General features: G+C 34.4%; 1 protein-coding gene across 5 annotated transcripts in view; it reads left to right on the top strand.

Moving 5' to 3' along the window:
* LOC150084708 (golgin subfamily A member 5-like) overlaps positions 1 to 18776 on the top strand; it is a 322239-nt gene extending 303463 nt beyond the window's left edge. For all 5 annotated transcript variants that reach the window (XM_090375446.1, XM_090375444.1, XM_090375443.1 and 2 more), the window contains exons 13-14: positions 7094 to 7157; positions 18670 to 18776. In XM_090375446.1, coding sequence (XP_090231572.1) covers positions 7094 to 7157; positions 18670 to 18762 — 157 coding nt within the window. In that variant the 3' untranslated portion in view covers positions 18763 to 18776. The remainder of the gene's footprint in view (positions 1 to 7093; positions 7158 to 18669) is intronic.
* Positions 18777 to 22853: the final 4077 nt, after the last annotated feature.

Raw genomic sequence — 22853 nt, 5'->3', positions numbered from 1 at the left:
TAGCATTGGTGTACATGCAAGAATACATGCACCTGTTCCTACTCTTGGTAACCCTAACACATCCCATGTATTTACTTGTTCCACTATGACTCTCAACAGTCCTGGAAACCTCTATTAACTTGCTTTCCAGGCTGCTGCTGCTCATTCTAATAGAAGCAGTGCAAAAATCACTTTTGCCTCTGCCTGCGGTCAGTTATGCTTGCATTTTAAAATTTTCTTTTTATATATTTTGTTTATTTTTATTTTTTTCATTATTATTTTAAAAGGGCATTAATGTGAAATGGCATAAATTGAACCATCATAAAGCAGGGCCTATCTGTAAAATGATGACGAGAGAGAGAGAGAGAGAGAGACAGAAATGCGTAAAAGATCTAGCAAAAATGGAGAATGGAAAATTGATAATATCAAGGGTCAAACAGTTGGGAGGAGCGAACAATTAACATTGTCAATTATAACTGAAGAGATGGAGAATACATTAGATTATCCCAGTAAAATTAATGTAGAAATTGCCTTAATTCTGAATGCAGTTGTTAATTTAAATTTCTCTGTGTATAAAATGGCTGCTAGAAGAATAAACTTTAGTTCTATGTTTCTTTCATATAATTGCAATAAAATGAAAAGATTGAAGCAGAAATTGAGCACAGGAGGTAAGATCCTTTTTCATAGTGAGCCAAGTTGCAGCTATTAGCTATAAAGATGTAAGTCATGGATGAGCAACCTTTGTTCTTTAGCATACTAGACGAAAATTTTTTAATTTGCTGTGGCTCAGTTGCATACATGTTATTAGGTTTTCAGTCATATTTTCAATCGCGTGCATTTTTTAAATAATGAAAATGATTAAAGCTGTTTATTAGGAATATTACAATTAAAACATAGTCATCACAAGTGGAATATAAGGTAACAGATCACATAATAACATTATAAATAAAATATCGTATTAATATGATTTTGGACTTTATATTTTTATATGAATATTAGTGTTTAACAAAAGGTTTATAATGGCTATTTATAAGTTATTGTAGAGGTCATGATCTGTTAACATCAATTCTATTTTTGGCTTTATGTATTAATTTTGGAAAATAGCTGCTCGCATTTATTGGTGTCCTCATTTGGGGACAGTTTAAGTCACTGATCAAGATAACAGCAAGAGAGGATATAGTCTCCACTCCTAAAAAAAAAACACAAGCATATCAGACACCACCTGAGTCACAAATCTATCATACTACCTGGAAAGTTATAATTCAATTGCAGAATAAGGAATAAAGGCTTAACACGGACTTCATTTTTTTGGCAGGTCACTAAGGGCAAAATGAAATGGCTTTTTGCCAGATCTGGCCAAATGGCTTTTTGTCAACATCTACATCTTTGTTGTAGATGGTGAAAGAAAGTACATCAATTGATTGTATGTTATTCTGACTGGAATAGTTCTTAAGGAAGTATCTTAAGATACTGGGCATTGACAAGTATCTTTGAGGAGTGACTCTGATGGTGATGCTTGAATTTCACAATTTTAATGTTTGAGACTGATGTGCTTTTCCGCAGCTTGGTGTCAAAGGGTCCCTTCTTCAATGTGCCAGTTTGACCCCCCTGTTTTGACAAGATGGGTGATTCTGGGATGACTTATCTGAGATCATTTGGCTGGTTGGCTCACTCTTAAGGTCCAGCTGTGTTGACACCATGCCCCTTACCCTCCTTGGTACAAAGGATGGGATTCAGGCTGGTGCAGTGCTTTGGTAGCAAAAGCATCTACTTCACATTTATTGCTTTGCTTGTTTACAGTGTATTATGGCCATAGCTGCCAATGCACCAATAAATCCACAACAATAACAAAAACATTGCTTCTAATTCCTCAATCACCTGGCGCAGAGCTCCTTTTGGGCTCTGTAATGGATGGTTGGGGGAGCCAGGACACTAAACCAAAACTAAATCTTGATAAAGTGAACTTTTCCTAGGACACCCAGAACGAGTCTATAAAGTTGCCATCAAAAAATTTTGACTTTGAATAAAGTATAGAACAGAAACAGCATCATGTTCACTACCTAGTTTTCTGATTATGCATTCTAACACTAAGAAACTTATTGGCAAAATATGCCATTTTTTTGACAAATAAGGGTTTGGAGGGATTGGCAGGATCCTCAAATCAGTTAAGGTGTTTTAAAGTGTAGATCTCTTAATTGAAATTAAAAACAAAAAAAAAAAAAAAGCACTTAAAACAGCTGTTCTGAAAACTTGTCTCATAGGAGTATCATCACATCAATTCATAGGTAGAAAATCCATGTAAAAATCTGCTCTGCAGTAACATTGTTGGGGGAGTAACAGTAGCTAAAAGAATATTTGCACATAAATGGAAACTTAGTTATAACCATAAGCTTCATCCATACCATTATATCTGCATCACCTAATTCGGTCATATCTGGGTATATCACAGTACAGCAATACGTATCAAACCTTGTGCAATATTTTAATCATTTCATGAGAACATACATAGCTCTACATTTTTTGTGTGGGCTTCTGCAAATCCACGTGTAGAGTTATGGTTTTCCACTATCATTTCAAATAATGCATCCATTTATGTCTGAATCTTGAAATTTGTCTAGTTCAGTAAGTCCCCGACATATGTAAGAAATACTTTCTGAGACTTCTTACATAAGTTGAGTTTTATGTAACTCGGGAATGACTAATAAAATATTGTCACTATATCCCTGATATGCCAAAATTACAAAAACCACAAAATATCCTCAGAAAAATGAAGAAAAATAGTTATATATTTTTCAATTAATTAGTTATGTATTAGTTATATACATAGAAAATTAGTTATATATTTTTAATCAGCTCAATTAAAAACTTTATCTGGGGGACAGTGGTGAAGTAGCCAGAGTGATGCATAACAAAAAGAAAACAAAAGGAAGGAAAAATGCGTGTTACTGTACTGTAAAAACCTTGGTTATTATAGTTGACTTCGTTGGTGCCAATCTCTTCACCGCTTCTCGTATTCTTTCTTTGTCCTTTATTATTGTGTTCATTGTTGACACTAACAAATCTAAATTCTGTGCGATACTTGTTAATTTTGACCATTTTTATATATCCTTATTATTTTAATTTGCTGATCCAAATCAATCGCTTTCCTTTTCTTGGTAGGTTTACTCGTACCGTAGTAGAATGTCACTTATTCTCTTAGTCGGCACCATGATAATGGTCAAAATGAAATTTTCTGTAAAAAAACTTCGCAGGGTTAAGGCAGAAACACACAGTTATCATTTCACGAGAGCTCACATTTTACTAAAGCACATTTCTGGAGGTCACTACCATAAAACAATAAAGACAATTTGCAGTTTCTGGTTTATTGGTATTTACTGTTAATGAAATTCATTACAAATGGGTAGTAAACTCGATCTTATTGCATTTGCGATAATACCAATAGCTGGAAATCTGTGGGTTTTTACATTATTATGGTGACATGTGTGTCTTCACTGAAATCTTCAGTCATATAAAAAATATATATATAAATACATTTTCAGAATCTTCTCTTCATTCCTATTTTTTAAGCTTGTTACTCCATATCTCACTTGGGCAATTTGTGCATGCCATGTTTGTCGTTATTGATAGATTCTTTTTTTTTTACTGCTTTACAATCCTAAAAAAAAAAAAAAAAAAAAAAAAAAAGTGTGAAAAAAATTTATGTAAGTCAGGGACTTACTGTATGTGCTGTCATCACTTATTTGTATTTCCAGCTAACATCAGATGCAGATTTAACAGATGACAGCATGAAAATCGAGGAAAGACATCACATCTGCCAACAAATGCTAATTTATTTTGGCTGTTTTCAAGGAACTGAGATCCAGATACTGATGAAATTGAATTAAGTCATACAGTTATAGATGTAAAGTGATACATTTATAAATGTAAATATTATGCTTAAAAAAAATGAGAATGTTAAATTTAAATAATTGTTTTTTAAAGTTTTCATTTGATTTTTGACAATAATTTTGGCAAAATTTTTACAAAAATCTAGTGCTAGGCAATGAAGACAAAATAAGAAGAAATTAGTATTTGAAAACATTTATTTACAAGTTTTCACTTTTACAAACATCAAAATTTCATGAAGAAACTCATTTCACAGAACCCACCTCTATCAGAAACTGACTGTAGGGAGCCTGAACCTGGCAACTTGCTCATATCTGTTCAGTGCATCATGATTATCGAAATGTATCTGCAAAAAAATCCAGACCTCCCAAAAACTTCCTCATTCATTTCACAAATTCACTGAATGATGACCATCTATGGGTAGAACCCATATATCTCAGTGTGTTCGCACAGATAACAGCCAATATTCACCTACTCATTAACTCCACTAGATGTATGAAGACTTCCGTAGGGATCTGCAGTCATGCTGTCTGCAAGGTTTTCCACAAGTGTTCATTGGATTGAGGTCAGGCAAGTTTGAAGGCCAGTCAAGATGGGTGATATCTTCGCTGTGTTGCTTGAACCACTCATGCACAATGTGGGCTGATGACACGGCACATTGTCTTGGAAGATTCATTTCTGTCTAGGGAAAAAAGGCAACATGGCAGAGTGCATATGGTCTCCTAAGAGCTGTCAGGAGACTTCACCCATGAAACATTGGTCCATATGCAACATGGGTCCTAGTCCTTGCCAGCAAAACATGCCCCATGTTAAGCAACCACCACCACCATCTGCCTGGATAGTGGGCACTGTGCACAGTGGGTCTACAGACTCAGATTACTTGCACCTAAGCATTTGTTGGGGTGTGTTGTTGCACCAAGTATTTGGACTCATCTGACCAGAACAATCATTTCCAGTCCTCTAGTATCCAACCATCTTATTGTTGACACTATAGCATTTGCTGTCAGTCATGATCAGCAATGGCGGGTCGTCTGCTGTGGAAACCCCATATATCTCAGTGTGCAGCGCATAATCATTCCCCATATTGTATTGCAATGTCAGCTGTTGCACAGTGACCTGCTGTTGAGTCCATGCAATGTGCTGCACCTTTCACTCACACAAACATCCATCTTGGGTAATCCTTTACTACAATTTTATTGGTGGGATGTGGTTTGACCAGTGGTTTAAAGACAAAATAAGAATTCTTTGCACATCTTAACCTTAGTCAACAATGAGCATGACCAGATGTAAATTACCACTACTCCATTGTAGGAAGCTGTTTGGATTTTTATACTGCAAGGTATGCACATAGTCCATTACAGATGAGACAGTCATAATTCAGTTTTCACTCGAGTGTATATATCAACTCAGTTACAATTTCAGTAATGTCCTTTTTAACCTATTATCTTCCAAGCCTCGCTTATCTGAGATGCCCTAATTATTTACCATATTTATTTCACTTTAAAGGTGACAATTGTACATATATCCATCCTGATATTCCTTGTGAGAGACTTCCTACTCTGAATTCTTCCTACTCTGAATTCTTTCAAATTCCTGTTGTGTGTTTGCCATTCTTCAAACTCTACAAATCAATCAGAACATTTTGAGTTTCTGTCTTTGAAACTAATTTCTCCAATGTTCCTTGGTGATTTTAATGTTCGAAACTCAAATTGGCTTTATTTCTGGAATTAAATGGAACCATCTGGTTGAGCTGCTGAGGCTTTTGATATGAGTTTGTTGAGATGCTAAGATTCCCTTTCTTATGATAGGTTGTCCAATGTAGATAGAATTCTTTGTGTAGATAGTGATCACTAGGGCCAATCATGCCCTAGTGATCACTGATTGAATTTTTGTCCTAGAGATAGGGAGGTAATAATCCCACTATATAAGACAATGGTGACATGCATTAAAATCTGAAGTAGTAATGACCATTCATGAATTGAAGGCTAAGCAGATAGAAAACACTTGTTGACATTAGATTTGATTTTTTGTAGAATGTAATTTTCAGGAAATACATGTGAAGCAAGGTTGTTCCCCTTTGTTACTCCAACTTTAGGTCTACCTTAATTATCAATCCTAAATGTAAGGCAGTTTTATAAAAAGAATCCCATATGCTTTCAGGTTTTCAAATATGTCAAGAGAAAACTACTTTTAATTTGATGATTTTTTTTTAATTATTTTTAATTAGGAAAGGTTACCAAAATGGGATGTAACTTTGATTACTTGAATCTCTTTGATTATTGTCATCTGTAGTGTTAATGCCTGCTGTGTTTTTCCTTCTACACAAATATTATCACAAATCAGAGTGAGATTATGTTCTGTGATAAATAATGCCATATGAACAGTCAACATGTATGGCAGTTCTTCATCACTTTGTAATGCATCTGTTTTTGCACTTTTTTCCATGTACAGCAAATAGTTTTTTTTTTTTGTTTTTTTTTTTACTTATTTGTTTACAAACATTTGATTATATTATTGTTTGTTCTGCCACTTGAAATTGAAAAATCACATATGCATACAATGCATAAAGCAAATGTGTTATCTTTTCCAGATTTTACAATAAATGGAAAATCTTGCATATGTCTTCTGAAATTTTACATATTTATTTGACGTCAAACAAGAACACTGTCATTTAGCCTCTCTCACGCATGTACACACACAGAAAAAAAAAAAAAAAAAAAACACAATAAATGCTACATGTAATAGAGATCAATTCTTTGTGTTTCCCATAATTTTTGCAGTGTAGACTAGCATGTGACAGTTGGTTTATTAATGAAAATAAGCAGAAAGGCAGGGAACATTTTAAAAATTCAGAATTTTAGAGAAATTCTGAATTTTTAGAATGTTTTTAGAAAATTCAGAGAAAGGAAAAATTGTTGCAGCCATGTGAAAGAACTAAATTTACATAAAAAGACTGTTTTTTATTAGCCTGGAAATCCCATTATAGGCTCTACTGAAAATAATGGATCCTCTGTAATCTTTACTTTGGTTAATTCAATATTCAGGTGATTTGCACTCTGAATAATGCTGTTTTTTTTTTTTTTTTTTGTTTTTTTTTTATAAGAATTTCTATTTTTAAAATAGATGTTGACTAAAAATCAGTTATCTTTTGTGATTTTAATTATGTGAATTTTTATTTTAAATTACATTAATATTAATAAGTAATTACAAGAATGCTATTTCTTTGCAGCATTCATTTGGGAGTGCTTTTACGGCGACATCCAAATGCCCGAGTTTTTCTAATTCTCTACGTGGTTAGTATTTCCAATTTAATTTTATCTTTTAAATGCTTTCACAACATGGTATATGTGGATTATGCGACATAGCCCTTATGAAATTGCAGTCTAAATTATTCAATTTTCACTTTATAACCAGTGCGATATTAGGAGAATAATAAATAATTGCCATATACTTCTCCTAATATCTGAAACTGTAATTGCTATCCTATGAAATGGCTACTTAAGTTAATCACAGTTTTCAATTTTTTACAAAAGGCATATGAAAGATAAATACAACTTTTCCATATACTGTTTGTCAACAATTGGAAAACCGTAATGACTATTAATGAAGTAAACAATATTATGCCACTTGATTATATTAAGAATTTTATTGAGAACATACTCTTACTGACTAAAAGCTACGTTTCAGGGTTATGCTATATCTTGTTATCAGTCCTGCATTAATAAGAAAAAGATTGCTTTGGTTTTCCAAAGATAAGTTTAGAGCACTTGTGTGTGTAAATTTTGAACTAAATGAATTCACCTTGACATTACAAGTGACATTATCATTCTTTAATTTAGTTCATATAAACAAATTGACAAATACACAACCTTAAACTATATAGAAGCTTTGGATGAATGAAAATCAAGAAATTTTAAAAGTGAGAGGACTTAAGTAATGGTAAGAGAAACTAAAAAAAATCTAATCCTAATAGTATAAAAATATCATAGTTATAAAGACAATTTATCTTACAAATGTGGGAAGCTTACAGTTGAGTTACCAGAGATCCACTGTTAATTGGGATATACTGGATGCCAAGATGTTGGCATAACAAACATATTTCTTGGAGCCAAGCCTGGAAACTCTTTGGATGGAGGTTAAATTTATTAATTGGCTGAAGAGTTCTTAATTTGGAAGTGGGAGACACCCTTCAGGGATCAAGGGCAAAGGTGCCAAGCATTTTTGTAACCAAGCAGTCATTGTGTTATCTAAAGCAATTTGTTTAGGACAGTGGTTCCCAAAGTGTGGGATGTGCTCATAAATAAAAAATGACAAACCATTTTTTATTTATTTCTATTTTATTTATTTGAGATTAACTGTGTTGAAGTATATATTCATTTATAAAAGTGTATATTCATAGCAAAATTTTATATCAAATCTGTTTATTTGCACTTGTTTTGTGAAGCTTTTGGAAGATGATTATAGATTTTTTTTTTGTTTGAAATACAGTTTTTCTTATTTTATACTCTAAAATAGCTTCTTTTGCACTACCAGAGGCAGGGAAAGGTCCAGGAAGGAAATTTTCTTTTCTTTTGCCACTAACACGACTCATCTAATGGCACTGTTTCTGCCTCCCACAGGGAGGCAGAAACAGTGTAATCTAAGTAATCCTAGAAGGAAAAATAATCCTTCTAGGATTACTTTTCCTGCTGTGCTAAAAGGAGTAAATGAATCCTAAAAAGCAAAAAACTACAGGATCAGTTATTCCATGTATATCAGAACGATGGCCTGATGAACTTGATTATTTTTCTTTAAACTGAAGACAGACATTGAGAGAATTCTGCTCCCATATTTCTCATTTTGCATTGAACATTGGATCAGTCCATAAGCATTTGCCTTTCCCTTGTACAAAAAGAGTACCTAGAAAGCACAACAGGATCTCTCAAGACTGTCAACAGATCACCCAGCAGTCTGAATGGCTACAAAAAACACCACAGTATTTTGAGGAATTCCAATTATTGTCTCTCCACATACTACTGTTAATATGACAAGAGGGGGGCTATTGCCAAATGCAACCTCATTAACCTATCTAATGATGAATTAAAGCAGGAACTACATGTTCAATATGTTAGATGGATAATAAGGAAGCAAGATGGTGTATTAGTCCTTACATTTGACAATCCTAAACCAGCAGCAACAATCAAAGCTGGCTATCTGAACTTTCATATTAAGCCATATATTCTAAACCTCATACAGCATGTTAAATGCCAGAAGTTTTCTGCGTTCCCAAACTTGCCTGTACAGGAATGGCTGTGGTCCTTTGAAAACGGGATAATATTATCGGACAATTTATGTAGTTACTTATGACCGTATTGCTATTTGTCTTCATCTCATGTTGACTTTTTAAGATCAGTGGCTGGTTGTGTCACATCTTATTTATGTCATATGGCTCATTGTGCCATGTGCTTGTCTTGTGGTTCCTTGTGCTACAATTTATATTTCTGACTAGTTCTAATGTGCGATGTGATTTGTTGTCTGGAAATGTTATATGTTCATTTCACTTTATGATGTTTTAATTCATATGACTTTGAATCTGTATATAATATAATATGTATTGATGTATACAGCAGATTTGCCAGTTTTGGGCTAGGAGCTACTTGTTAATAAAAGTGTAATGTAGAGGAATGACTATCTACATCAACTACACACACACACACATGTACTGACTACATGGCAAAGACACACTAAAGTGTTTAACTGTAATGAAGAGCACACTCCAAAATGGGAAAAACAGATTCAGTGTTATAAAAACTAAGCACAGTGTTACTTATCAAGAAGTAAAAAAAATCCACACAGGCTCCAGCTAACAGTAAGCAAACGTTTGCTGCAGTCACTCACTCGGATAAATATTGGTTGCTGTAAAAATAGAGCTAACTGTTCCACCCCCCAGTGAACCAATAACTGAGTGGGCAAGATCAATACTGTCTACTGCATCTTCAGTACAAACTCCACCCAAGCTGGGCAAGGCTGTAAATACACAATAACAGTATAACTAGCTATTTCTCTTCAAATTTTTACAATCGTTTTATGAAAAAACTCTGTGTCCTTCACAGCTATAGCTTTAATCAGTTCCACTGGGATTTCATCAATTCCAGGTGACTTTCCACATGTTAGTTCTCTGATGGCTTTTTTGACTTCTTCCTTCAGTGCAACTGGTTCATGATCACATTCTTGAAAAGGGGGTGGCAGATAATTAGTGCCAGCAGGTGCTCGGAAGAGCTACTCACAGTATTCTTTCCACCGTCCTTTGATTGTGCTCTCCTCTGTTAAAATTTCCCCTCTGGAGTCCTTAATTACATCATACATCTTTTTAGTGTTGTTTCATTTGTTGTGGTATTCGATTTCTTTACACTTTCGATTGATATAATCCTGTTTGTCCTTGATGACTTTGCTTAGTTCCTGATACTCTTTGTTTCCTTGTACACCCTCGGCTTTTGCTGTTCTTCTCTGTTCAATAAGTTTAAAAGTGGCTTCTATAATCCAAGGCTCCCTGATCTTTGACTTTTCTCTAATGTGTCGATATGCTGAATCCTTAATAATGCTTTTTGTATTTTTCCACATTTCCTCAGGCAGCATATCATCATCTAGTTCTAATAGAGCTTGAAAACAATTGCCTGTTTCAAATAAATAGTCGTTTGGAATATTTTCTGCATCCAATCGTCTAGGGAAAACCTTATTCATGATCTTTTTCAGCTTCAGCTTGATGTGGAGTAGCTGATGATCACTGCCACAATCTGCTCCAGGAAGTGTTTTTGCTGTGATTACACTGGAATGTCACCTTTGCTGCATAAGGATATAATCAGTCTGATTCCTTGTTTTATGATCAGATTTCCATGTGTAGAGCCTTCTCGGGTGCTGCTGAAAGCAGGCATTACATATGACAAGTCTGTTCAGATGACAAAATTCAATTAAACTTTCACCCTGGTTCCCCCCCCCCCCGATGCTGTGTAAACTGCTTTCTTGCATCATTTTCTCCTACCAATGCTAATTTAGACTGCTGCTCTTAGTTAGGGTGTGTACTAGACTCTTATATTTGACCAGTGTGATATGGAGATGAAACACTATTCCCTACATGCTGTTGGTTAAAATATTAGAAAACTGTGACCAACTTAGACTGGTTTGACATGGCTGAAATTAGTTTGGTTTGATGTTTAGTGGCACTTGGGCTTCTGGCTGCAGTGCACGAAGTCTCTGTGTTTATGGCTACTTTGTGTCAACATGTTTCAGTTTGGAACATGTGCAGTTTTTGTTTGGATGTGTAGTAGTTTATTGCATACAGAAATTTAAATTCATCAGATATGTTATCTCTGTTCCCTAACATTTATTTGAGGGTAAGTTGATTCATGTCTTAAGTTATGAATCAGAAGCCTCTTCACGATTTCTTTCAAAATTTGGACAATCTATTAGTATTTGTTTAACTGTTAGGGTTATGTTACAAATTTAGCACTAATGTGGATTATCAGCCAAGACTGGGTATGCATGAGTTTGATTTTTTTTGACCAATTCTGAGTCCACTGTGTTATACAGATACTGTGCATCAATTGTTTAAAGCCTTCATTTGCCAACGTTGTCTGTTATCACTTTGTGGCTTTTTCAGCTGTGTTGTCTGTTATCACTTTGTGGCCTGGTATTCAGCAAAAGTGGGTATTTTTGTTGTATTTAAAGAATAGGCTTAAGATATGTTGGTTATGCCACCAAATTGGATTACGAGTGTTTGAGTGATCTTTAAATGTTTTTTAGCCTGCTCAAGGAACCGGTATAGAGCATACTCTTTTCTGTTTGTATGGCTTTTATGTGTTCTGAGGTTAGTTTCATTGCCCACATTTTTGTGGAAAGATTGCTGCTCTCTCTCCTACATGACTAGTGGATTTAGAGCCATTCATGTATATTGGCAAAAAGGTTACTGCAGATATTAGTTTCCTGCTATGGTATTTATTTTTTTGGAAAATAGTATGGCACTAAGAACAGATCCCAGGGGCACTCATTCTTGAGGGGCAACACTAGAACTTGAAACTACTCAGACATGAAAAGAGAAGATCATACCCTTTTCTTATGTTCTGAGATTAATTTCATTGCCCACATTTCCGCAGTAAATACCCTGCATTTCTGTGGTGGTAGTTGTGTCATAGTTTTGTGTGGAAAGATTACTGCTGTCGCCAACATGACCTGGATATAGAGCAATTCTTGTATATTGACATAAAGGGTTACAAATTGGAAGTAACGAGCTGTATATAACTGCTGATAATTTTTGTGAGATATGGATTCTTTCCCCAATTTTGGAATAAGGAATTGCTAATTATCTCCAGACATTCCAGGGTGGATGTGGTTCCTGGCAACACTGCTATTGTGTTCATTATTATGTGGTGTTGAGTTAAAAACTTTTTAAGACAGGTGTATGGAGGGTGACTTGCTCTTGGATGTGCTTAGTACCTGGCTGCCCATTGTGAAAGAAATGGATTGGCCACACAGTGGTCCAGTATTGATTTTATTTTATAAGCGTAGTTTGGAATCAATTTCCGTTGTCTAATGCAGTGGTTTCCAACTTACGGCCTGCACGGAAAGTGAACTGAAACAGTTTTAAATTTTGTTACATATCAAAAAAAAATTTCTCATTAAATATAAGCCTAAAATTGAAAATATTTTCAATTTTAGGCTTATTATTATATTTATTTATTCATCCTAATATTGAAAAGCAGTGATCATTTTCAGGTTGTCAATTTTTTAAAGTGAATATTTAAAAGCAAAAGTAAGGTATATTTTTTTGGCAATATTTTGGTATTTTAGGTATATTTCTGGGCAATATTTTGATTTTGTTTTTTAAAAAAAAACAAAAGTGAGTCATATCTTTATAATTTTAATAAAATCTAAAAAATAAATCACTCATAGATTTGTTGCACATAAAACTATTGGGAATTTGTATTTTTTATATATAGCATGAAAATAAAAAACAGTAACATGAAAACAAACAAACTTTTACATGTAACAAGATATGGACAATGTAACACTAATTTTACTAGAATCACTAAGTGTGGGCCGCCAAACAAATTGAACTTTGAATATGGTTCCTGTATGGGAAAAGTCGGACACCACTAGTCTAATGGATAGTGGTTCATTAGATTGAGCATAGAGGCCATCAATTTGTGAAGTTTGTTCGATTACTCTGCAGCAGTGTATTGGAGATGATCTGTGAAAGGAACTTAGTCTGGTTGAGTCTTACACTGGATTTTTGTTGTTATGGGGGTTTAATGGCACATAAGCTACTATGGCTATAATGCACCTTCAAACATAAAGCCTTCTAACATCAGGCCATAAAGCCTTCTAAATGTAGTTTGAATCTGACTTGTACTATAAATTATAATGTATCAGTTTAACCTATTTAAATTATAACCTATTTGCTCCCCATTGAAGAAGAGTGTGTTTTCAAACATACTGTTGGTAATTGTTTGATGTGCTCAAGGAAAGTTTATCAAAGCTTGTCAAAGATTCAATACATGTTGGTATTGGAAGTGCTTGTCCATTCAGTTTCAACTCCCAGTCTGAGTGGAGGTTGTGATTTTGATACAAATGGATATTTTTTGACTGGAAACTATGGTAATATTCCCATTTAATGATGTTGTTTTAGAGCTTGCTCTAGTTGTAGTCCAGTTATTTGCATGCTTTGAGAGTGGGAGAAAATTGTGAAGTTGTCTGCATAGGGGCAATATCTACTGTAGATATTAGTTTCCTACTATGTTATTTATTTTTATAGAAAATAGCAAGGCACTAAGAACAGATTCCAGGGGCACTCCTTGATGGGAGACACTAGAATTTGAAAATACTTGAAAGATTCTATTCAAAACATTCTGAACAAAAACAGGCATGTGTCCAATTAGTCAAAGTATGCAAGTCTTACAGAATACAATCAGATAATCACCTCCTTATCCCTACTAGCAGAATTCCTGTACATCATTGATAATACCCCATGAACTGTCCTGGCTATCTGTGTGCACTGCTCAGAGAACATTGTTGTTGTTATTTGGTTTTTAGGAGCATTAGCAACTAAGGCCATGCGGTGGTGATTTCCTGACCTTTCCGCATCCTCCGTATTTGGTGGTCACAGGCTCGAACCCCGGTCTGATAAAGAAGAGTGTGCTACACGCTGCTGCTCCTGCCCATGGAGGTGCTTCAGAGAACATTATATCTGACTGCACAATTATCCCCAGGCCTTTTTCATTTTCCCTTAACCGGGGGGGGGGGGGGGTCAGGAACCTGCAGCTTGCGAGCCACATGTGGCTCTGTAACTTTTAGCCCACATGAAGCAAAGTTTGATTTTTAATTATTTTTTAAACTATTTATTACTCTAATGCAAGTTTTTCGATTTTTTTTTTGTTTTAATTTCTGGAGAGTATCATACGGAAGTGTTCTACTTACTATATTGAGGTAAACTTCTCTTATTATTTTACAAAAAAATAAACATAATAAAAAGGGATTGTTTTCAGCATTAAAATTTGTTCAGGTTCATTAACAAACAGTTTTTCCAAACAAATACATTTTTTACATATTTGGCATTTGTATCTTGTCATTCTGTTTTATTTTATTTACAAAATATAGAATATAATTTAAAAAAAGGGATTGCTTTCAGCCTTAAAACTTGTTCAGGTAGCAAGGAAAAACATAGCAGTTTTTCTAAATAAAAAATGGCATTTGTATCTTGTCATTCTATTTTATTTTGCAACTTGTACTGGGTATACTTTTCCAAGTGTTGAGATATTAGTTCTGTTGCTAATGTTTTTAAAAATTTCCCTCTTTCTATCAGCAAGTTCCAAATTCTTATTTACAATATAAATAACCTGCCAATTGTTATATGCCATTTTAACAAGTTGAACTAGATTTGTATTTCTAGCACAACTATATGATGCATATGAATTATCCCTCATATCTACTTCTGCCTGATGAATTATAGAACCTCTGAAAAGCAAATAAGCTTGTGCATTTGTTCCTAGCTTTGATGGAAAGAAAATCATGTATGATCTGTGTTGTTTTTCTCATTGTGCCAATGGATGGCATTCTGTATTTGCACTAAATCATTCACCAGATCATATCATGTAAATCAGGCCTGGGCAAACTTTTTGGCTGAAGGGCCACATTAGGAATTCAAAAAGAAGGCAGGCCACACGTAAAATACTATTTTTAGATATATATTATTTATCATGAAGAAGAAATATAACATTAAAAAAGACTATTCTCTAACAACCAAGAATTTAATGCGATGAATGGAACGTTTTACATCTTTTAACATTTTTTTTTTAATTTCGGGTGTTAATTTTGTAGTTGAGATTCTTAAAACTGCTTGTAAATTCATCAGTGATGCTTGATTGTAAAGAATTTTTATTATAGATTCATGATGAAAAATGTTTGTTCACATATGTAGGTTGATCCAAAAATAACCAACATTTTTCGGGCAAAATCTTTAGGTTCGTTGAATTTGTCCGAATTAAGACTATTGTAAAATTTACAGATTTCCTCACGACGGTGCAATTCCCTTAAATCGGTATCACACTGCAGATCTATAATCTGAAGTTGTAGTTCATTCGGTGCACTATTAATTTCTATTGAAAATGGGTGGTGCATTATTGCCAAACTTGTCTCAATTTTTCAGAAGTTGCCAAATCTTCGTGAAAAGTGTTGCTAATTTCACAATATTTTTCAAATTTATTTTCTGGGATCTTCAGCAACTTCATGGTTGGAAAGTGGTCTACCTTGTTAATTAATAAATGTTGAAGGAACAACTGGAGTTTTAAATGAAATCCACTCAAACTTTTTACCATATCATGGGCGTATAAATTTTTCCCTTGTGTCATGATGTCCAGGGTAAACACAAAATCACAAATCCAGTTATTATCAGTTAATTCGGGGAAGTCCATAATATTTTTCAGTTTTAAAAATAGAATGATATCATCTTTAAGATCCCATACTCGCCGAAGAACTTTTCCTAAGCTAAGCCATCGAATTTGGCTATGATAAGGAATATCTTGTACTCAATATCGTGAAGAAAATTAATGAATTGTCTGTGTTTCAGGCCCCTCGATCGTATTAAATTTACTAGTTTAATAACACAAGATGTCAGGATAATTTTTACAAATTTTATCCTGAATTTTCTTTAACGCTCTAAACATTTTTACCTGTCAAACTTGGTGCTCTGTCAATTTTTACGCTTACCATTTTGTTCCATTGCAAATTATATCTTGTTAAGCATTTTTCAACTTTTTGAAATATATCAGCTCCCGTTGTTTGGTCTTCCACTGAAAGAAGCTCTTCAATAATTTCAAAATTAGAGGTACATCCACGTATGAAAATTAATAACTGTGCAGTATTCTTTTGGTCGTTACTTTCGTCGAGAGCTATCGAATATCATGTTATGGATTCTAATACTGATAACAATTGCTCATTCAAATTTGTATCGATACATTCTTGTTCCTTAGTTAGCCGCATAAACACATTTTGTTGTCTAGATAAATTTTGAATCGATCCATCAGCAGTTTTCTTTCTCGCTTCCGGAGTTAAATTGGCACCATATTTGGAATATTTAGTAGTGAAATGTCTTTTAATATTGTACTCTTTCAACACTGAGACATTCTCCATATGTTAGCAAAAAAATATTTAAGTTCCACTCTTCATTGAAGACACGATGCTCTTGTTAAATTTTTCTTTTTTTAATAATTTTTAAAAGGGCATAAATATTATTTTTATCGCTACTGGCGCCAAGATGATAACCGAAGATAACGCAAAAAAACTAACTGGGGGATGACCATCAGAGAAAACAGATTGGAACTGCGGCCGGTCAGCAGTCCTATCCTATTACTCCGTCACTGGTTGTCTGTTACCGTAGTTTTGCGTGGTTAGTTTATAATCGCAAATTATACCGTTATAAAAGCGCCCATTGGCTCGCTCCGGTTCGCGCACAATTTCAAATTCTATCTCAATTTGAACAATACAGAGATGGTAAAACAATTTACAAGTCGACAAATTTTATAATGTATTACATATACAAATTTTTTTTCAAAAGGCCGTCGCAAAATAAGTAAACTTTTTTCAAAAATACAATGAAAACTCGCGGGCGAATAGTTTGCCCGGGCCTGATGTAAACTAATTGTTTCAGGTTAAATTGCATTCAAAACCAATAATTCTTTACAGAGTCTTTTAATTACCTCTGAAAGGCTCTTTGAAATTAATATAAAAATCTTATTGATTGGCTGTATAGAAATTTAATTCTCCAATTTTCTGGGGACATATTGTAGGAAACTACATCTTTCCCTAACTTTTTTTTTTTGCAGTAGTAGTATTTTTTCCATTCTGTTGGTGCCTTTTTTTTCCTTGCTTTTTAAATCAAAACATAACTGCACAGCAGGAAGTGGAAGCATGCATTTTACATTACTAAACAAAACAATTTTATACCTGATCCATCAATGAGCAACAGGTCTTTTGTTTTCATTTTACAATGGCCAGAAAATACAGCAAACCAAACAAACAAACAAAAAAAAATCAGGAATGTGTAATTGCAACCATATAGTCAAAATCTCAGTGAAACAACAATTGTACACCAAGTATGATATTCATGTACCATATTTAGTGCACAATTTTTACTTCACTAGATAAACCACATGACTGCTTTTCTGCAGGTAGCTAAGTCATGCAGCTTTTCTCTCTTCACAAGAGAAAAATTTCACTAATATTTTTAAATCTAATACTTCACTAATACTTTTAAATGATGAAAATTAAAATCTAATGGCCAAGCAGAACACTTCTTTTGGCCACGAGTCACTATGGCAAAGCAAAAATAAGAAGCAAGATATGTTACAGATCAGAAATCACAACAGTTGTGAGTTCCAGTTCCAAAGAATTTATATTCCACTTATTTCATTCATTTATGCGTATGAATCATTGTAGGAGAATTCTGTGTCTAAAAACAGTCATTCTTGAAATTTACTAGCATCAAAGTTCTAGAGGATTTTGGTTCAGTTCACTATTACAAAAATAAAATATTATACATATGATATATTTAAGCCATTGCACTTGAAGCAATGATTCTTTACAACATGAGAATCTAATAAGACCCAATATCAACCGTATAAGCTTTCCCTTCCCCACATCCAGTACAATGTCAGCCCGTCTCCAGCTGAACATGTGATAACTTCAACATTTATAAGATTGTTTAATACTCAAGCATTCTGATAACCAAATATATGGAAAATGAATTAAAAACTTTTATTTTTTAATAAAAACCCCAAACACAATAGGTATTAGAAGGTTATCATTTGGACCATGTATTAATACCATAATGCACAATGTTATGGTATTAATATTTTCCATTTTTTGAAGGTTGAGAAGACAGGAGATACTTGTTGACATTAAACTTCAGTTTCTTTGAGAACATTAATGGGGATTATTTCAGAAATACAAGAGTAATAAAAATAGATAATTTATTCAGAGGTAGAAGAAATAAATGAGGAGGAGAAAGTTTGGAGTTGGATAGTGACTTTATGCTGACTGGTTTGGGAGAGAGATTGGAAGAATTACAAATACCAATTCAGAAGAATAGTGCCCATGGAAGTATCTATAGAAAAAACATGCAGCAGAGCCTAAATGTGTGTGAGACAGAGAAAATCACGTAGAAAATTACTTGCATAACTTTTTCTTTAATTTATTCTTAATTCTGTCATCTTATTTATTTCCCCATTGTTGCACTGATAAGTTTTATAAAAGGTAATTCATTTATTTGTTTTTCAGATACTTTTACACATGTGGGTTATGATAGTGTTGTTAACCTACCAGCCTGAAATTCATCAACAGCATGACATATTAAGTAATACTGTACAATAAATCTGTTTGTTAAAAGTGACTGCATTATATATATTTTTTGTAATATATGTTTAGGGATGTATATGATACTATGCAAAAAAATTAAGAGGAATCTGATCTGGGCTCTTAAACAATGTTCGACTTGTAAAATATTTATATGATAATAAAGCCCATCCATAGACCTTCTGTCCTTTGAGTTTAGTGATGCTTATTTTGTGCTATTAACGAATTACTTTAATTTTTCATAATATTTATATTCACCATGAATAACAGTATGAATTTCTCAGTTTTCTTTTTGGAGAGTGCGTTAATGACTCCCACACATTACATTGATACTTACAGCATGCCTATTTTACTGTGATTAAAAAGCAGATGTGAAGGTAGCAAAGTTCTTTTAGTATATTATTTCCTTTTATTCTGACATTTTTATACAATGTTTACCAACCATTAAGAGGTAACCAGAACTTGCTCCACACGGTCTGTTTATTTTCATTTTAAATGCATGCACAATTATTAAATGAATGGCACTCACACTATCCCTTTTTCATCAACCGACATACATCATGCAAAGTAATTAGGTAATGTTTACAGTATATAAAAGGGAAAAGGAGGTAATTGTATAGTTGTAAGGCCAGAATTGTATAGAAATGATTTCGGAACGTACTGCAGTTATCTCCACAGTTACAAAATCTCAATTCAAATGACTTTGTACAAGGTGGAATGAGCTCTTTGAAGAAGACATCCCTTTGGCATGTTTTTTACACCTCAGTAAGTCCATGCTATGATGAATCCAGAATGTTCTGGGAACCAAAGGGGGGGTAGGGGATCTACTCAAGGCAAAATGCAAGTAATGCTGCTGGAGTTGATGGCATATGCCCAGTAATTTTGAAGAAGGTAGCCAGAGAGTGCATTGAACCATCGATGTTAATTACAATTGCATTAATGGGCTCAAGAGACATTCCTTTGGATTGGAGAATCATCAGTATTGCCTATACATAAATGCAGGTCTAGGATTGAAGTCAGTAACTAGAGATAAGTTAAACTGACTTCGGTGGTAGGAAAAATCTTGTAGGCAATGATTAAGCAGCAATCCAGAGACATTTAACTGGGAGCAAAGTGGAAGAGAAATTGTTGAAGTTAAACATAAGAAAGGCACCTGGGGTGGATGGGATCTATCCAGTTATATTAAAGGAGGCAACTAAGCAAACCCTTAGCCATAATTATGAGAGCATCCTTGGACTCAGGGGAGGTCCCCATGGACTGGAGATGTGCAAATGTATCCCCAATTCACAAAGGGAGGATCGAAGGGTGACACGAGTAATTACAGATCAGTTAGTTTAACTTCTGTTCTGGGTAAAATAATGCAGTTACTGGTTAAAGATGCATTGCAGGATCATCTAGACAAGACTGCAGCAATAATTCAGACACAGCACACACAATAATTCAGACACAGCATCATAATATCCTATCAAATTTGTCAATATCCTGACAAATTTGATAGGATATTATGATGTGGTTACAAAGGAACTGGATGCAAAAAATAATTTTGATATATATTTGGATTTCAGGAAAGCTTTTGACACTGTTGCGCATGGAAGGCTACTGTACAAATTGGAGCAGAATGGTATTAAGGGTAAGTTGCTACAATGGATAAAAGGATGGCTGAGTGGGAGAAGACAGAGGGTGGTAATTAATGGGTGCTACTCTTCATGGACTAATGTTATTAGTGGAGTTCCACAGGGTTCGGTCCTCTTTTGTTTTGTATATTTATCAATGATATTGAGGAAGGTATATCAGATTTAGTGTCGAAGTTTGCAGATGATACAAAGGTTGGCAGGGTTGTTAATGACAGTAATGGCAGTGCTACTGCAACAGGATCTAGATAATTTGGGCAGATGGGCTAAGAAGTGGCGTCTGAAGTTTAATCTTGACAAATGCAAAGTACTGCATATGGGTAGAAGTAACTCCAGAGAAATTGATAGGTTAAATAAATTTAAGGAGGAACTCGACAGCCATTTGGAGGGAATGGTGTGTTTTTTTTTTTTTTTGGCTGATGCTGCATAAGCTCATACACTTGCTTTCTTACATCACATGCCACGACTACTACTATTTACATATAAATGGGATTCTGAAGGATACACAACTGGTTTTGTTAAGAGAAAATTGTTTAACTAACCTGCTTTTGGTATTTTGACACAGTTACTCATAAGCTGTATGTAGGAAATAATTTTCATAGTTATTTGGATTTTAGCAAATCAATCTCTCAGGATAGATGGTAGTAGTAGTAATAGCAAATGTGGAAGAAAGTAGAGAAAAAAAAACGGTGGACAGAAAAAAAAAAAAAAAAAAACAAAGAGGGATCTCGTCTCATCATATTGCCAGGAGAAAAAAAGGAAAAGAGAACCATGGACGAGTGGAAGTGTGTTCGAAAGTTTTCCACGACCACTTGTTACAACAAATGAGGTTGGGGGGGAAAAAAAAAAAAAACGATATTAATAATAAGCAAGCAAATTCAGATGGAGCCCAAAAAAAAAAAAGTTAAAAAACCCATACCCCTCCAAGAATTTATCTAGGTTACCCTTCAACTTATTCAACCCATCCACAACAGAAGTTAGCCTGTTCCAACAATCAACCACCCACTGGCTGGAAGCAAAATTCTGCTCATCTATCTTTCAACCTTCTTCAACTTGAATTTATAGCAAGTGGAAGAATACCATTAACATTCAGCTTACTCAATCCATTCAAGGCTTTAAACACTTCAATCAGATCTTTCTCGAGATGCTGCAATTCGCAGAACTGAAGCCTTTCTATGTAAGAGCATCCTTTTGTTCCCTTCACCAATCTGGTTGTCCTCTGCACCCATTCCAGTAGATCTGCATTCTTCCTAAAGTACTGTATATACAGGCCTCCAGACCTGTATATACAGTACTCAAGTTGCAGCCTAACCATGGCCTTATACAAAAGGATAATCACCTCCTTATCCCCTCTAGTAAAATTTCTGTATGTCATTGACAAAACTCTACGTGCTGTCCTGGCAGCATGTGTGCACTGCTGAGAATTCCAAGCATGACTGCACAATTATCCCCAGGGCTTTTTCATTCCCCACTACCCTAAGTAGTATCACCGAGTTGATAATATACTCTGGGGTGGGGTTACTGCTACCCATGTGTGCCTTGCATTTGTCAATGTTAAACTTCAGCTGCCATTTCTCAGCCTGTCGACCCCAGTTTTCCTAGATCTTGTTGCAGTATCTCACCCTAATGACTGTCATTAACCACCCTTTGTATAATCTGTAAACTTAGACATTAAGCCAGATATACATTCATCAATATCATTGATAAATATTGAAAACTACGATGGGTCCAGCAATGCACCCTGAGCAGCTCTACTAATAACATTAACCCATGAAGAGCAGTGCCCATTGATAACCACTCTGTCTTCTTCCACTTAACCATCCCTTTACCCCTAGCAATAACTTGCCCCTTAATGCCACATTGCTCCAGTTTGCACAGCAGTCTTATGTGCAACATTATCAAAAGCCTTTCTGAAATCCAAGTATACAATGTCAAAATCATTTTTTGGCATCCAGTTCCTTGGTCGCTAGTTACCTATCTGTAATGATAAACCTAAACCACGGATGGGTTCCCAGGGTGCACATGCCACAAGCAACACGGGGAAATATACATGTAGCTAATCAAAGAAAAACTGCCACATATACCACACAAGTTAAAATCAGAATAAAAGAAAAGAAAATATTTATAACAAAGTAATATTGAGTGAAAACAGTTTTGATGGAAAAGAATCTATGCAATGATAGTATTTAAATATCTTCTACAAGAAAGCAAAGGAAGCAGACTCCTCCACCTTCTGCTCAGAGGGTGAAAGTACATACCTGCCAGTTTTTAAATATCACCTTCCCCTAAATATCAAAAACTCTCACCTGTGGGTAAAACTAGTAACAAAGATTAACATTTAATTATAATCCATTTCATAAATAAATTTAAAACTACTTTACAGAATTACTTTGAGGAATTAAGATATGATATCACTTCTCATTGCAGAGACATTTCTTGATATTTCAATACATTTCTCTGCTTGTACCTCATTTTCTC

This window comes from Mastigoproctus giganteus, chromosome 6 (genome assembly GCF_048544385.1).
Source record: "Mastigoproctus giganteus isolate SK-2022 chromosome 6, ASM4854438v1, whole genome shotgun sequence".
In the NCBI taxonomy this organism is placed as follows: domain Eukaryota; kingdom Metazoa; phylum Arthropoda; class Arachnida; order Uropygi; family Thelyphonidae; genus Mastigoproctus; species Mastigoproctus giganteus.
Note: the sequence above shows the minus strand (reverse complement) of the source record. Positions and strands in the feature narration are given on the sequence as shown.